The sequence below is a fragment of the Rhopilema esculentum genome, chromosome 20 (assembly GCF_057945365.1).
Source record: "Rhopilema esculentum isolate cy_ngs chromosome 20, ASM5794536v1, whole genome shotgun sequence".
Taxonomy (NCBI): domain Eukaryota; kingdom Metazoa; phylum Cnidaria; class Scyphozoa; order Rhizostomeae; family Rhizostomatidae; genus Rhopilema; species Rhopilema esculentum.
In genome coordinates this window covers 10,755,656-10,774,273 of record NC_142834.1, presented here as the reverse complement: position 1 = coordinate 10,774,273, position 18,618 = coordinate 10,755,656, and the positions used below count along the sequence as shown (strand labels likewise).

The window sequence follows — 18,618 nt, the reverse complement described above, 5'->3', positions numbered from 1 at the left end:
GACTCTCGGGTTTACAGAAACCTGATATTTGACGGATGATAAGAACAATTTAAAAATGGTATCAAAACATCCTAGGCCACAGTTTTATCTTCTGTATCAAGAATGTTCTTTCATCGTTTGTTTCTTACCAGGTATTTAGGGCCAATCGTCCCCTTTACAGCAGTCATCAAAATATCAAAGACAAGCCTCATCCGATGCATCAAATGAGCACTTGCAGAAGAGAAACAAAAGTTGTAAAACAGGAAAATCACAACCTGTCAATAAGTATTACGAGGATCGTCAACAAAGACAAAATAGCTGTATTATGCCACCAACCGGATTTACAGAACATTTATAAGCATCTTGAAGTTCTTTGGTTGATGTGGAGAACACCAGCAGAGATCCAGTGAGCAAAAGATTACAGTTGAATCAGCTGCAAAAACACTAACAAAACTTCTATCGTGTTCATGGGAACAAAATATTGCCTCTTTTGATTTTGCCAAAATTCCCAATTTCAAATAACAATAAAAATCCACAAAACCAACAGAGTGGCAAACCAAAATTTATCGCTTTGCGTAGGATTCAAAATGCTAAAATTCTGGATCCTGAAATCTGATAAACCCACTTTCTACTAAAGAAAACGAGACTTCATTGTCTTCTACTCCGCAGGCCTTTAAAGAGTTGACACGAATTTGTCCTCTAAATTTGCGGCTTTAATTCAAGAGTTTTAATTCCGGGTGCTGGAACTGGCTATGACGTCAAACACTTGTAAGCAATTCTTTGCAAAAACCAGGGTTAACATGAAGAAGAATCTTTTGACCACTGTAGAGCAAACTCCATCGTGCCTCTAAATGCAAAATGGCGAAGCTGATTTAAATGACGCTGGATACTGTTGAAAGCTAGCCTTCCTTCGGGTAGAATAATTATGACGATACAACAACAACGTAACCCATTGAATGGCATTCAGAATTCCATTTCAGTACATTCTGGTTCTTCGCATTCAACAGACGAGTCTAAATAAGATTTTTGGCTCAAGCTCCTTTAATGCACACTGTTTACTACAACAGCTCACTCAAAACCACAGCATTTGCTAACTAAATCTACATGTCACATAGAGCTACAACAACATCCTGATCGCAAGTATAATTTTGCACTACAGGCACCCATCTTCAATAACTCATTCATGGTACCAATACGGAAGAAAATATACCAGCAATAGTATGATAAAATATTCAATTCACTTGTATTAATGAATCTCGTTTGTGTTTCATGTTTCTGAATGGTTGCTTGATAAGAATTACTTGACTCCCTGTGCTGGTCAGCGGGGAGCAGCCAATTGGAAACGATTTCTGGCTCACAGCGAAGTTTATGCACAGTAACAGTATTGATAGTCACATAAAGCGTGCTACATGGAGAAGGTACTTTCAGTTTGAAACCAATATATGTTATATTGGTTTCAAAATGAAATGCCTCACGAAAGAATGTATGAGAACAAAACAAAGACAGCTACCAAGCTACTCTAGAAACATTCTTCAGACAACAACAGCTTCAGACAAAACAAAAAACTACCTGTCGGTACGTGTCTTTCTGAGATAACACGTCCTGGTTGCAAAGCAAAACAATACATCACTTTTACAAAGCATGACCAGCCAGAGGTTGAGTAGAACTCAAGTGCTAAAGAGGAAAGTATTCTGTCTTGTCGGAAAACTGCTTTGTTTTCTAAATGCAATCGAGTTCTACTTAAATGCCCATAACATGCCTCTCATAAATTCCAGTTAAAATGTCATTATCAATTTTCTGTCTCAAAATAGCTATATCAACATGCGAATATAGCATGATTCAGTGGACGTCAGAAGCTTTCAAATAGTTAAACTTTGCTATATTTTGTCAGCTTGTACAGGCAAACTGTCAAACTATATACTTCAGCAGTGATCTTTCGAAAAGTTTATCGATTTCTAACTTTCCAAACTTTGCATATATCGGAAAATATCCAACTAACGTGCAAGTCGGACTTTGTTGGACTATCTTGATAATGGCTTTGAAAAAAGCAAACATTTAGAACATATTTGCTAAAAGCTTTCTCGTCTGACACTCCTCAGAGCATAAAACGTCAGAATAAGGGACCGGAAGAACACGACGAAAAATATATACCCAGTTATGGATCGAAATAGGCCAATCAGAAAAACGCAAGCACAACACCGATAGAGTTGACCAATCAGTGCCGCGAGCCTAAAGAAAAATTACCACTAGAGTCCAAGAGAGAAAACGAACTCCTCCTGTCTACACAATGGCGGCTCTTTCAAAGCCGTTTTTCAAAATGATTGCTTTTTTAAAGCAATTTTCAAGTTCTGCACCGCCAAAAAATATCTTGATAATCCGCCTGATGACCAAACTAAAGACCAAACTAATGAGAGATCAAATGTACTGAGAAAATTCTGATTACTAGCCAAATGAAGCGGGATCATAGGCTCCTACAAGGAGCAATGTTGTCTGCTATCCTGGTCATTCGCAAAAAATGTTCTATTTGTCATTCTGATTTGGATCAACAGCTCCATATGTAATTAGAACAGAATGACGAAATCTACTGAGCGAAATTTTTGGCAACATTTTTCATATCACATGATGTTATGTTTGTCTCTTCCTTTCGCGCAACATGGTTAGTATACAATGAGCTAAAGGGGTGCAGGTTGGTATTGGGTGGGTAATGCCTGTTAAACAACTAGCGTTTCTCTAGTTTGCTTCTATCATACAACAGAAAATGTATTACAAAAGGCAAGTCTGGTTCTTGCGGGTTACACAAAAAGAGGACCCAGTTTAAGCTATTTGAGTCATGAACGGATGCAGCTATAATTGAAAGCTTTTACAAAAAAAATATCTTCAGCTACAGTTAATCAACATGTGAATTTTAAGATTCGGTTGATAAAAAGGAAGACAGCTTTAGGTTAGAACAAACCTCTGGTTCATCGCTGCTTCCTTTTGCTGTTATAAGCACGCTAACGACAATTTGGCCTAGATCTTCTTGCAGGCCTGTTCGATTGATCAAGTCCAGGTTCAAAGTGTGAGACCTTCAAAGAAAGCAACATTTAGCTAGATGGCTATAGGCTAAATAAGACAAACGAGCAATGGAGCAAATATAAAGGAAAGGGAACATCAATTTCGGCTTTGAGAAAGCAAAATACCAAAGGATAATTTTTATGCAATTCGCCCATTCTCCACCACCCTTCCCCCCTCAAAGTTAATGTCGATACGCTTATTTCTATTTATTTTGATTGCTGCTACTTAATGGTTTTTTTCTCCAGTCCACGAACCTTTTGACCGGGATTGTAGCCTCCGAAGGCAATTATTTTAGGATACTGAAAAGCTATGCTTATCGAGCAGTGTCCTGGTCCTTCCTCTCGATATGACCACAACTCGTGATTCCTACACCTGGAATTACAGAGAGCTGGCAATTCTCTTCACTCTGAGAGAAGGTTTTGTCATGTCAGGGTCTCGAGCCATGGACCCTTGATCTGTAGACCCCAACCACTGACCCATCCTCGGCCTAAATCTGTGAATTCGAATTTTGATAACAAACCGTCTGTAACTCTATTCCTTTACTGAAAAAGCAAAGCCGAATGCCACATTTGCCCACATTACTATTACGCAATTTTCATTGAGTTCTGGAATCATGGTGTGTAGGGATGAAATCCACTCAGCCCAATGTCAGGAAAAACGAACACAAAGGACTTTTCAGTCAAACGGAGATACTGGCTTCTGGAAAAAATTCCTTCTTTTTTACCAATTTCAAAATTTACTCGCCATGGCTATGTTTAAACAACAAAATATGAAAAACAAATTTTTAAAATGCCTTTTTAAATCAATTTGAATTTTCAAAAAGGATGAGCCAGAAATTTAATGAAAAGGTTTTTTTGCGCTACTAAAATTTATATATACTGAGAGTTCAAAAAATTCTTAAAAGGTTGATTTAATTTTTGACGTGTCACGTGGGGCATTATGCAATAGTTGATTTGTCTTTTGACGTGTCGCGTGGGGCATTATGCAATAGTTGATTTGTCTTTTGACGTGTCACATGGGGCATTATGCAATCTCTCAGACATTAATCGTTGTAAATATGGTTATCAAAGCCAAGCAGATCGAATAAGCTACAAAAGCAGTTTACGTTCAAAATCGTCTGAAATTTGTCTCTGTTTTAGAGATTACCTAATCAGCTCAGCTGGAGAGTAGTAAAAATACATATAAAGGCGTCAACCAATAAACAACGAATTTTTGTAGGAAAAAACTGCTGAAAAAACAGTACAATCTTTTTGTCTCTTTACTAAACGTAAAAAACAATGCATGTGATATATACGGCCAGATTCTGTTTCAAACATCCTATCTTTTGTTGTACAAGGAAATAAGTATTCTTCCACAAACATGCACTGACCATTGTAAAAGAAATCCGTATTTTCGAAATTTGTTTTTGAAATAAAACAACGACTCAGCGGACTTTTGTTACTCAAAGAAAGTTTGCAGCCATCTGCAAATTAAATTTAGCTGATGAGAAACTTAAAGCTGACAGAGTAGAATCAAATGCCGGAAATTTCTTGTATTAAGACTCAACAAACGAGGAACATAAAGAAAGAAAATTTCAAATAAAACGATTGAATAAAATATTCGCAATTTGTGTCGAACAGCAACTGATAAAAACTAAAACATTCCTCCCTAAGTATTTTTAAATAACCTGACAAGACATTGAAGAAATTCCCTGTAGCTCAAACAATTGTGAACAGAATCGAAAAGCAACAGGCAGTTCTAACAATTACCTAAAAAAATTGGTCTCCCTTTCCTCCATATGGGAAGATTACACGAAGAAAAACCACATGCTAAATTGTAAAAATCAAGCTTCAGGTAATGAACTGAATAAAAGTGCTCAAGAATAAGTAGAAACCTGATGTGATAGAAAGCTGCCGATAGTAAGCAGTATAGAACTTGTTAACTATCTTTGTTGGGAAAATGAATTTAGTAGAATTACAATAAAGAACAATACAAAAGATAAATTTTGGTTACTTTTTGTTTGATATAGAACACACAAAAAACATATTGAGAGCAGTATTTGTTAGATCTAATAATTTCTAATATTTAATTTTTATGTCAGTAAATTAATTGAACTTAACTTACCTGTTTATTTCAAGCTCACCAACATTGAGAGATGCGACACCCATTTGATCATCAGAACTCAATCGATCGAAATCATAAACTTTGAAAACCAGATTGGTATTAACATCGTCAAAGAATAGACTGAACTTTTCATTCCAAACAGGATTTAGATTCTTGTACACGATCTTGCTTTTGTACACACACTTTCCTCTGAACTTCGCTTTAACATATGGGTCACTTGTACCTAAAAAGGACAAATAAGCGTCTAGCAAAAAGATACGGGTGATAACGTCACGATAAAAATCGATGGATGTAACTCTAAGGCCTAACTCTCTCTGCATAAATGCAGTTTGTTTGTAATCAAGTAAGAGTCCTTGCTCATACATGCATTCCTACATTCTCACTTAACAAATAGTACATTCGATTATATTCATCTGTTTTTAGCTAAGTTTTGAGCTAAATACAAGACAAATTGTACCGTAGCCACTCCAGCTTAAAGTAAAGAAAGAAAAAAATTTTGATAAATAAGCTTTCGGTACTGCAAGATTTAAAGGTGGCACAAAATAGCGGAAACATGGCATACTGAAGCACTTATCGTCCGATACTCTTCAGAGTATAAATGTCAGATAATTAATTGACCAAACGTTAGCAGAAAATTAATATCCAGGTATGGATCGGTCACAGCGTATTTGCAAAAAACTGAAACGCCTAAGTTAAATGTGATTCCGCAATTGGTCAACAGTTGCTCAGAAATCCAGAGTGTACAAAAACGTATAGTCTGTACTTTTGCAGTATAGTCATAACTACATATGATAATTAAACCACTGTCATACCTATTTTGTCATTTTGACAAAATAGTTTAACTTCACCGGGTACCTGAAAGGGGAGCGCTAGCTACTATCATAAAACAAAGCACTCATTATGCTGCTTGTGCCAAATACAAACTCAAAAAAACTGAAAGGTGACTTTCTAGGTTTATTAAAGTATGCTTTTACAAACAGTTGAGTCGCAGTATTAAATGAGAAATCTTCCAAGAGTAAATGTATACAAGATACAATCACTGAGTGCTTGTCAACTCAGCTGAATTGAAAATACTGTTTTAATGCAGTGTAGATTTAGGCAAAGAAACGATGCAGGTGTTTAAATAGTAATAAGAGGATACCTTGACGTCTTTTTAAAAATATTCAACACTACAGATAGTTATTAAGAGCAGTTTCAATAACATCACTGTGTGGTCACCTGTTTTTTCTTCCCAACATAGCTTGAGACATTGCAAAACGTGTATACTTTGGTTAGTCCAAGGCGATTTCTTTTGTGCAAAGTTAATTTCTACATCTAATATTTTGTTCAGCTAATTTCACAACTGTCCACAAGTGCAAAAACAACACTTGGCCTACTCCATAAAACACAGCAGGGCATTAAATATCAGAAAACTAATCACTACCTTTTGCAGGTAGGTTAGATTCCGATTTCTACAGTTTTCGTAGAAAGTAAAGATATAATCTTCAATCGATATCTGCAAAATGGGTGGATAGAGTTGACGCTCAAATACCATATCAGAAAATGTTTCAAATACCAAAGTCAGTAATCAAAAAAGCCTTTGGTTCCTTCAAAATTTGAAACAACTCATTAAATAGAAACATATCATACTAAAACGATTTTCAGCTGACACTCATCAGAGAAAAATGTCGAAAATGTCCAAAAAGTGAGCAGAAATATGGATGAATAGTCGTGTAGATATCACGTAGATGAATAGTCAAAGACAGAAAGCAACTTTCTTTCTACACAAGTTTCTCGTTTCAATCTAAAGAGAATTCAAAACACCAGAACTAAAAGGGGAAATAGAGGCACACACTTGATTCTTGAGGAAATGCCGACATGAGGCCAATTCATGTTTTATTTGGTAAAAGAAGCCCGAGTACACAGGTCAGAAACAGCTTTTTGAACAATGAAATACCGGCAACAATTTTCGTTTCATTAAACTTCATTGTTTCCTTAGTTAATGGTAACATTTAGTGATTACAAACTTTGTAGCATCAATATTCCTATTGCTGGTGCATGCAAAAAACATTTCTAGTCGTGAACAATTTCATTACATATTTTTCTCTCTGTAATGTTGTGCATTGTCCAAATACAGGGTTATGTTCTTAAATGCGGAAATTTAGTTTGATCATTACTAAAACATCAGAGAAGAACATAGCTTGATGAAAAGAAAATAGCTGAATGGCCAGGAAGTAGTTTGATGGGAAAAATAGAGGTGGATGGAAGAACATAGCTTGACGAGAAGAAAAATTAAAGTTGAGAAGAACAAAGAAAGATGAGAAGAAAAAAGTTGCATGGGAAGAACATAGCTTGATGCGAAGAATATCACTAGATGTAAAGAATGTAGTTGGCTGCGTTCTTCTCGCCCAACTTGTTGAATGAGAAGAAGGTAGTTTGATGGGAAAAATAGAGGTGGATGGAAGAACATAGCTTGACGAGAAGAAAAATTTAAGTTGAGAAGAACAAAGAAAGAAGAGAAGAAAAAGTTGCATGGGAAGAACATAGCTTGATGCGAAGAACATCACTAGATGTAAAGAATGTAGTTGGCTGCGTTCTTCTCGCCCAACTTGTTGAATGAGAAGAAGGTAGTTTGATGGGAAACATAGAGGTGGATGAAGACATCGAGATATAATGGTAGGTAGAGCTGTTGACAACAAATAGGAAAAGGCCATGCTCTATTCTCTAAACTAATATTCTCTATTCTATAAGGGTATTCTCTAAACTGAGAGTAATCTGATGATTAAGAAAAGATAAAAATACTTCGTTGTCAATAAAAATTTGCTTACCAGATCGATCTCTTGCAATCAAATTTAAACCCTCGCGTATTTCTACTTCAATTTGGAACAACGAACACGTGTTACTCTTCCAAGCGAGCGCAGCCTAAAATAAATTAAGGATTAGTTTAGAATGCAATTCAAAATAAAGGGGCCTATAGATGGAAGGAAGTTGCGTTACCTTTCCCAGACTATGCCTAAGAGGTACTCAAGCTAGCACGGCTTAAAATAAACAATGAAATTCAAGAAGAAAACAATCAAATTTAAAATAGAGGAACCTAAGTAGAAAGAAAGTTGAGTTTATTTTTAAAGTTTACGAGTCGATGGAAAATAAATTCATCTAGATATCAACGGCTTAATGAATTGGCTGAAAAAAAGAGTGTGAGGCATGAACTAAAGAGAAGCTAAACAAATTAAAACAGGCAATATATAAACAAAACAATCTTTGATAATTAATTTGGTAGTGTTTTAGATGAGAGTTGAATGACATGACCCGAATCCTTTAGCACGGGAAATGCCTCATAACCAGAATCATCTAAATAACAGAAACATTATTATTTCCTCAGATCGAGGCCGTGTACTTGTATTCTGCTGGCAACGGACATTATCTTTGCTCGCACAAGTCGCCACTATATGGGGATTTCACTCACATTTTACTTCTCTAAACATTCTTAAAGTAGTCATGCACCTTGTTTGCAAACATGATATTGACAGAGAAGAATAAACAGGACGCTTAAAAACGACTGGCATAAGTATATTATACCAAATTATACTAAACGAAATGTTAAGTTATGATGCATTTCTTTCAACTTTCCAATTAAAACAATATAAATTATGCATACAAAGTGATGAGCGTGAACATGGCCATGAACTTGAGATTATTTGATTACGAAAAAGTAAATAATACTTACCTAGAGCAGCAAAAAGCCTAAATATTTAATGCTTTTAGCGTTATTTGGAGAGTGTTTGCACAAGCATACAAAAATTGAAAAACCTTCAACTAACAATGAGTTTCAAGGCTGTTTAGCAAAGACGCATGATCTACTAATACTAAGTCTTAAGTACTAAAGAAGTGATATTGAGGTTGTCCAAAAGATCATTACATAGATAGTCTTTATTTTGAAACGTCAAATCTTTTTAATCTGAGACAAAGCATTGCTTCGGCCGTGATGAAGAACTAAGAAGATAGGTTGAACAGATCAGGGAAGAACAAACCAAACCATCAGAACATTTAGTAGGTGGCTGGAAATAATTAATAATTCTAAAAAGATATTTTGTCAGGGTTTCTTTCCACAATAATCCTTATGATATGTTTGATACTTAACATGAAATCAAGATGCAGTTAAGGCAACTGGAAACTCACTAAGTTCAGTTCAAATAATAGCCAAAATTAGTATAGAATTTATATAATTTATGTTATTACGTCAATACAGATTATGAAGTCAGTACAAAAAAATCTGCTGGCACGTATACAAGATGGCACTTGTTAAGCTTTTTCATAACGAAAAAAGATTTTTTTATCTTGGTTTAAAGCTAGACAAGTTTATCTCTACGAGAATCTATGGTAACTTCTGTTTTCATATTTAACGGATTTGAATCTCAAAGCTGACAGGATCAGCGTGTTTTCTCGTTTATGACTTAGGATGCAACTTGGTTTGAAAGACGACCTTCATTAAATCTTCATAGACCTTTCTAGCAAGAGCAATTATGACAAAACAGCGTCATTTTTATGGGAAAATCAACTCTGACTTAATTGAGTTCTAAAGTATGACGTCATAAAAAATCATAGCCTAAATGACAACCAAATTATACTTCAAAATATACAACATCAGCTAAATATATCATAAATTGGTCGAGTTATCGCCAATGAAAGATTTGGAGCTTGCTAACAGATTGCTGTTATTTCGACACTCTTTCAGGGAATCAGGTCCAAATTGAAATATTTTAAACATGTATTTTTGTGACGTCATCACCTAAGAACTCATTCTGTACAATTTTATCTTCCCAGTATAAAGCGTCGTTGTAGCTCCAGACAAGGGACACATACGTAGGACAAACAGTAAATCTAGCCATTAAAGCAGTTTGCCCGTCTAGAAACAGGCAAATGACCTGTGGCAGATGACAGCTAAGAATTCTCAGAGCCGTCGATACATTAAGCTGAAATCTCAAAGAGTAGCGGTAGCAAACATATTCTTAACATGTGTGTGACCAACAAAGACTTCAGACAACTTTTTATAACGTTGATTAATTTTTCATCAGCGGCTGCAAGCTTTTCTAAATTTTCTCGTTAGACTGTGCCGTGGGTTTCTGTGACTAGTTACATTCAAGGACTCAAGGGAAACGAACGTCTGTATTATAACTTGGGCAACAAATGACGGGGGACTGGTCAAGGATATGCTCCTTATAACTTTAACAAAATAAAGAACTTTGATACAATTTTTTGTAATTGGCTTACCCCCTTGTAAGCCTGCGTCGGTGTATAGCAGTACAGACAGTTCAATAAATTTGCACAGTAATCATTAAGATTGTATAAATGCGTCTGCTGTAACAAAACATCTTACAACAAGGATGAGAAAATATTCCCATAATCCACTCAAGAGCCACAATCTCTTATTTCTTTAAAGGGCGTATTTTATCAACCCATATTTTAACTGCTTAGAAACGACTATTGTTTATGAAAACAGCTATTAAAAATTGAGAAATCAAGAAATGCCAAGATTAGCTTCTAAACAGAGTTTCATAGGGTTTGTGAAGACACTTTTCTTTTTATTAGGCTGACTTTTTTCAACATAATTGCTCTCCTCAAAACATATGGCTTACAGCTCTGAATTGGGCAATTAGAAAAACCTCCAGCACCTCCAGCGTAGGTATCATGCATATATATGCAACATGCTAGGTAACATGCTAAGTAAACATGCAAGCCCTACCCACAGTTAAAGTCTGCGCAGATATCTTTTACAACAAAGATGAAGTATACATATAGAGAGAGAGTGTTTCGTTTGAAAACCTATATACCGTAAAGAATTTCAATTAAGCCCCTCCCCTTATCAAGCAAAAACTTTAAATAAGCCCCCCTCTCTATTAAGCCCCTCTCTATAAAGCCCCCCTCCTCTTTAGCTTTTGATGTCAAACAAATAAAACATGCTCATTTAGTGGGTCTCTTGACGGGTGTGATGGCCATAAGATCATGTGCATCAAATTTGGCCAATGCAAAGGCTTACTTGTGCACCTTAGAAGTCTGTCGACATTTGTTTAGAAGATGTCCAAGGGTTATCAATTGATCCTGGTGTTAGCTGCTAGCAAAGATTCTTGGGAACATTTGTACTCAAATTTCTAACAAGCCCTCTTCTCTAATAAGCCCCTGCTTTAATAAGCCCTCTTCTCTAATAAGCCCATTTCTCTTTTGAGCCCCCCTAGGACTTTAACAGTAAATAAGCCCCCCCCCCCCAGCAGGAGGCTTAATAGAGCTTTTACGGTATATCAACATTGATGTGGCTGTAGGTGAACTATTGCAACACTATCTACCAGGTTTGTTGATAAGATATAACCTTTCAAGAAAAATGGGAAACTATGGGAAAAAAAATTGGTCAACCCTTTGCTGAATATTGGGCTGCAATCAGATAAAAAAATGGTACATCAATAAGTCTGGTCAGCAAGCTTATTTCCTTTATCGTCAAAACAGCTCTTGGCAACTTAAAGAATGGTAGGGGTCACAAAAGTTAGATACTCATTACTTGGGCCCCCTCAAAAATGAAACTTCAAAACAAATGAAACTTGATATAAAAAGTAGATTATTTTAACAAAAACTTTAGTCTTTCTTTGAAAGGCAACATAACTAGATAAAATTATGGAGCCTGAGGTCTTTTTGTGTTTTATATTATTGTCTGAAAAAGAACTTACCATCTGATTTGCACTTGACGTTAGCTGGATGCATGGAGCTTGAACCCATTACAAATTATGACTTTTTGAGTATCTAATGGCTAGCTGTATGAGTTTCATAATTTTATTGATTAAATATCACTAATGCTCATAGTCTCTTTTGAGGATTAGACAGTTTAAACCGAACCTAGTTATTGAGTGATGATTCAACAGAAAAAGTTTAACAGACCACAAATCTACAATATTTATCATCATATGCAGAATTTCTGGCAGACAGCTGCAACAGAAACCAGCTGGTAAAAATAGAAAATGACAATTCCACGAGCAAAGGCTTCTAATTAGCATCAGCTTTGTTTGAAGAAAGCTAAGTCTTTCCATACAAACTTGAATCTGATGATATTCTGCAGACTGTTCCAATGAAGCCTAATGACATCAGGTTTCCTGGACTATTTTATGAACAAATAAGAACAAAGTTGATGATAATGAAGCATGAAAACTTATCTGATGGTGATTGGCATTGTGATCACATATTTTGTGATGAATTTTGTTCAGTTTCATTCAATTTTGTTCAGAACTGTACAAGTTTGATTACCAGTTTTGCATTTAAAAAAGTTTAATATTTATGCTAAATTTAATCCTATTTATAAACTAATTAAATTTTAATGGGAAAGGGAACGTAATGTTAAAACCCTTTAGCCAAAGTAGCTTTACTGCTGTTTTTGGTTTTTCAGGATGAGTCAAACTTTATAAAGATTGGCCTTTGCGAAATTTTACGTTTCCTATATTTTTAATTTAATGAAAATAAATTTACAACAGGCGAATTGAAATTAAACAATGTTGGTAAACCAGGAGGCGAATTTCCTTCTCATTTGAAGTAAAGCATCATTGTATCCTGAGAAATATAATCAGCAAGTATAGAGATAATGTCAAAATTTATTCAGTCTGTGCTGTCCAATCCTGCAGTTCATCCTTCCTTGCCTCTTCTCCCTTTTTTATTATTTCAAAATGTTTGTTTTTTCATTTATATTTTTTAAAATAACTGCTAAAACCATTTTCCTATGAAAAGGTTATGAATTTCTACATGTTTTGAAACGAAAGTGCAATTTGCAATCAGAATCAATTCTGCTTTTCATACTAAAACTGCATGATGCATAAATTCATAGAAACACCACCATGGGTGACTGATTTGATCTTTTGGGAAACTTGAAAGGAGTTGATTATTGCTGTTTCAGAAACAAACATATGCTTCAACTATTTCCCTAAAGTAGCAGGATAGGGATTTTAAAAAAGATGTTTCCTAATGCTATACTTGACGTAAAAATAGCAATAAACATACACTTTTCAAACAATTGAGCTTAAAGAAAAATAATGCTTGATAAATTTCAAGTGAGTTCAAAGGTATAGGGAGTGTTTTTGGACCTCCAGAGAGATTGCAAAGAATACCCCGTTTGTGTTTGCAAATTTAGGACAGGCATAAAACTTAATTTCCCTCCGAGCAGCATGAATTATATCTTTTGCCTGGAAACTATAGCAATTAAGAATAGCAAATTACTTTTTATAAGCAATTATTGATATATCCATAAAACCTTTTAATCAATTTTACAAAATGGTACACATTTAGCCATATAGATTATTTTTTGTTCAATATTTCATTGAGTATTATGCAAGTTAATAGGCAATGAGCATGGACCTCAAAGAAGAACCTAGCAATATAAATACATCAGGGAAAATGCATTAAATATTGTAAGCAAATTGAAAAAGTAATAAGTAAATGCGATTTTGCTTTGAAGGAAAATTCTACTAACTGGACAAATTACTTCGATATACTACATTTTTCCAACACACCAAAACAACTACATGATATCATCATTGGCAGGTTAGCAACAAAATTTTCCCTGGAACTGGGAATTTGCACCAGAAGAGAAAAAATTCTAAATAAACTCATTCTAAACAAAAAATCCGGATGAAAATTACTTACAGTGGTTCCTGGTGGGAATTCAGGGGCTTTGGCAATTGTTTCCGACTCCGACAACGAAGCATCGGCTTCACCAGCCTCATCCGCTTTCATATTGGCTTTTTCCCAATCAATATCCCTTTCTTCAGATTCGTAACCATCCCCGACATTCATCTCCCTGGACTCTTCTTGGTCTTCTCGGTTGAGAACTCTCTGCTCAGCTAAAAAAGGAGGGCCTTCTAAACTTTTAACAGCTTCAATCGCCTCTTCGCCATTAGATTCCAAGCTGGAATTCAAAACAGCATTCTCATGATGTGAAAGCCTTTTTCTTCTTAAGATTTCGCCGTTTTTCTTGTCTTCAGTTTCTCCTTCCCCGCCATATAAGTCAAGCAAAGACTTCGATTTACCCTTGCTCTTGCTGCCACTACGTTTGCGGTATAAATGAAATGGGAAAAGCTTGGTTTTTTTCTTCACCTCTTCTAGCGGCATGATTATCATAACATATGCCTTGGCCCGTTAAATTTTAATCACGAGTTACAAATTAGACAGAGTGGTTGCTTGTTAATTCTATGATCTCAATACGACCGCCCAACGAGCGATGCTTAGGCCTTGATTGCATTCGGCAATGCCGCAAGAGACAGCACTCAACATCGTGTTTCAAAACAAACGACCAACTTCTTGTTTTCTTTGCTCTGTTAGCGTCACAAATAGATATGTAAGAGTTGGCAACATTAGCTGTGTCAATCGGTTAGCAACGACTTCTGCTTTCAACGACTGTTATTTCGTGACGAAAACAACATCGATGATGGACATGACTAGAATCCCTGTCACAGATAAACAACAACGTTGCCACAGTGCGGCCAATTTGGCCTCACAAGGGTGGCAAATAGCCAAATAATTCCTTCTCTATCTCCTCTATCTTCTATAATCTTTTCCGAAACAAGCGACTTTATAAAAAGTATATCTGTCCTGACGGGTTTAAATTTTCATGGATACAAAGATTATTCACAAAATCAGATAATGATTATCAATCTTCGATGAAGACACAACAAACATTTATATAATAATCTTAATTTCATAGAAACAGTAATAACTGATAAAACGGACCCATTACTTTTCAAGCCGAAAGTAAGAAGCGATTAAATAGTTTAAACATAGTTTATATAGCCTAGGTGACGCAGATATAAAAAAAATGCAAAGAATGATAGTAGAGGCTCTTGGATATTGCATATATGTTTCCGAAAGAGCACCACCAAATACCTCTAGACGCATAAAATTGGTTAGATCTGTTGCGAATTGTCTGAGAAATGACCATTAGAGTGCAGGCTTTTTTCCCCATCAAACCTTTATGAGTAGGTTTGATAATCAATGGTTTCGATATAATGTAGTATAGCGTGTTGTACGTCGATGAATGGTGACCAAATAAAAATATAAATTCGACGTTTCAAGCATGTCAGGGACGTCGCTCGCTACGGCGGGGCGCGGGCGCGGGGGTGTGATTGTGACTAATTTGGCTTTTGGCTCTGGGATGCAATTTGTCCTAGAACGCAATGATCAAGGAATGCAATAAGTACAAATATCTTGGAGTCACTTTTAAATCTAATAAGTTCATACAGTACTCGTGTTGATATAACTAAGCAAAAAGCTCCAAAATCTTACTTTGCTCTCTTGTCCATCAAAGCAACGAATAGGATGGTTTCAACCCAAGACTGTCTCTATTTTTATTTGACAGTACAATACTACCTATTCTAAATCATGCCACTGACGTATGGGGATCTAGTACATTGGAATGCCTGGAAAATTTTATCTTGTGGCTTGCAAGTCAACCCTAGGTGTTGAAGGATGTACAACATCTCTTGGGGTTTATGCGGAGTGAAACGTTGCTCGTTGCTTGAACATAGACATATTAATATCTTAAAAGTTTATATTTGTTTGATTAATCTTGCTCCTTCAAGATATGCATACAGAGCTCTTCAAATATTAATTAATGAAGCAGATTCCGGTATTTCAAATTGGGTCAGTATTGCCCGCTCCCTGCTGACTCTTTATAGAATACATACAACCGATAACTCTTCTATCGTAAAATCGAAAATGTCTTCCCATTTTAGGTAAAAAAATATGGAAAATTTAAATAACAAGTTATTCTCAATAAAAAGTTTTGTACATATACATCTTTCGAGACTGTTTAGAAGATTGAGCATTACTTAGACTTGATACCTAGCAAAAAGAAAAGATCCAACTTTGCAAAAGTGCGTCTCAGTGCTCACAACCTCAGGATTGAAACAGGTAGATACGGGAAGATTCCTATTCCTAGGACTGATGGAAAATGTCCGTATTGTCAATCTTTTAATAAAACTGCTGTGGAAGACGAAATTCATTTTTTATTAGTCTGTCCCCTTTACAAGACTGCTAGGAATTCTATGTTATCTATGATTTATTCAAAACTTGCCAGAATTTCTTCCTTTTATCTTTGTAATGAATTTATCTGATTGTTGAGTCAAGAAGATATGGATTGTCTGATGCCAATAGCTAATTTTATACCGCTGGCATTTGAATCACGGGGATCTTTTGGAAAGTCCGCTATGTGCATATCTACGTAACGTTTACTGTTTAGCTTATAATAATTTGTACCCTTGCTTATCTTTGTATTAGCTTTTTGCTGTATTCCAAGATTTATTGTTAATTTGTAAATTTGCAAGTATTGTAATTGTGTTGGTGATGGGCCATTTCGGCCTACAAACCTAACTGTAAAAACAGTAAAGTTGGCACGCTGGCTACCTTTCATTGCGCCAATGGCCACTATCACTCCGAAATGTTTATTGTTTTATTAATTCATTTAGCAAAGTGTTCTAAACGATAGCAAGAAAAGACTGCAATAAATATTCTGAAGTGCATTTCAAGCTAATCTAAAAGGGCGTGATCGTCAAAAATTTCTTATCTTTCTCGCAGGGGGCCTTATCTTTTGATTTTGCCCCAGGGCTCCGAAACCTTTCGTTGGCCTGGTAACAGCACTATTGTCGCTACCCGCCAATTCTAAATGCTTCAAAGTTTTAAAAATATTCGAAACCAATGACACGGGCTCCGACGCAGGTTGGAAAGTGGAGGGGCCAAAAGAAAATATTAGAATCATAACAAAAGTTTTTAAAAAAAGCTCTATTGCTGTGCAAAAAAGTGAGGGGGCCATGGCCCACCGCCCCCCCCCCCCCTTCGTCGGAGGCCCTGAATGAAGGGTAATTTTTGAAACTAGACAAAAGAAAACAACTCAATCAATTTCGGGTGCTCATAGCAACTCCAGAAACAATTTCTTGAGTTAGGTGACATTGTTAAACAATATATTTTCCTGTTGCGTGCATAGAGATTATCCGATCTCTATGGTTGCGTGTCAGTGATGTGATTCTTAATTTTGTTAGTGCCCCTCTTGTTAATTTGTAATCCGTTGCCATGCCATTCCATCCGCCGGATTCTGTGAATCTTGCAATGAGTGTTGTTATAAAAGACATACAGGAACAAAGCAATACGACGACGAGAATCCAATGTCACGAGATAAAATTTTCAAAATAAATTAAATTTAAAGAATATAATAAAAAATCGCCCCGGCATACAGTAAATGAAACGAACGAGTGAATTTGAAATGTGAGATGGTGCTGATACCGAATTGGTGGATGTTGAATGGTGTGAATGCAGCGCAGTGGAGAAAGAATGGGACGATGGAAGTGGGGGAGGAAAGGGTGGTGGGTGATGTAAGGGGATGTGGGTGATGTAAGGGGATGTGGGTGATGTAAGGGGATGTGGGTGGTGCTATGGAGATTGATGTAATGGGATGATAATGATGACTTTGAATATGAATGTAAATAAAAAATAAATAAGAAAATAATAATAATAATAATTGTGATGGAACTGAGAATAATGGAATGTTGATGATAGTAATGGTGGTGATGATGATTATAATGGTAGGGAAAATATGGTGTGGGTTGTGAGGGCGGCGTGATAGGTGATAAGTTGTTTTGTAAAGTTAACGGTCGGTAGTTCTGTTCATGCTGTTGGGGGTGACTGTAAAACATAATAGTTTTACAATATAACGGACGAAGGTCATTAATTCTAATAAGTCAAGTGAAAAGGAAATTGGAAAGATTTTTCATCTATTTTAAAAGAAATTTTGAGCAAATGTAAGGAATTTTTTCAGGAAATCGGTTGAGCAAAAAGTGGAAGCACTGTATCACCCACAGTAGCTGCCTATTTCAAAAAGGCCTAGTTATGAGATCGCATATGAAAGACGTCTTTTTTAAGTAAGGTACAAGGGTAGCAAATGGAAAGCGAAATAGACGTCTTCTAAATGAAGAAAGGTTACACGACCAATAGACAAACATGCGGCCTGGACTTGGAAACGGACCTGTTAGCAATCTTTTGCTATACCACTGGCACTTCATTTTTAGGTCATCAAGCTTAGATAAATATTTAGATACCAGACCGTCATTACAAAAGACCGTGGTATGATGCAGTTAGGGGCCCCCAATAATCTCATCAAAGACAATGTTTTTCAGATTTCGCTCAAGTTTATCTAGCTTTCAAGAACTTTCGCCCCTAATCATCGTTTTTACGTCTTTCTATTTTCTTTGACACAAATTCTTAACAGATATCCCACTCGTTATCTATTTAGCTCAACAATATTAGATTGGACCCTCTTGCAGTTCGTTTCACAGGCCTCACTTTATTTTACTATCTGAGTGTAATATATTCACCACTGGCCTTTTTCTCGTGTCTGCTTATTTAATTAGGTTTTTTGACACAGTACTTGATAACAGCTCAACAGATGGTAACCCTTGGCTATGTTGACCAAATTGTCAAGCACGTGTT

The 18,618-nt window shown here is 35.9% G+C and overlaps 1 protein-coding gene across 1 annotated transcript in view; it reads right to left on the bottom strand.

Moving 5' to 3' along the window:
* The window catches only part of LOC135687576 (multiple C2 and transmembrane domain-containing protein 1), a 37,309-nt gene extending 22,581 nt beyond the window's left edge, over nt 1-14,728 (bottom strand). The window contains exons 1-4 of the mRNA XM_065204170.2: nt 13,789-14,728; nt 7,944-8,037; nt 5,137-5,359; nt 2,933-3,044 (exon numbers count right to left, since the gene is read on the bottom strand). Of these exons, the coding sequence (XP_065060242.1) occupies nt 2,933-3,044; nt 5,137-5,359; nt 7,944-8,037; nt 13,789-14,262 (903 nt within the window). The 5' untranslated portion in view covers nt 14,263-14,728. The remainder of the gene's footprint in view (nt 1-2,932; nt 3,045-5,136; nt 5,360-7,943; nt 8,038-13,788) is intronic.
* Nucleotides 14,729-18,618: the final 3,890 nt, after the last annotated feature.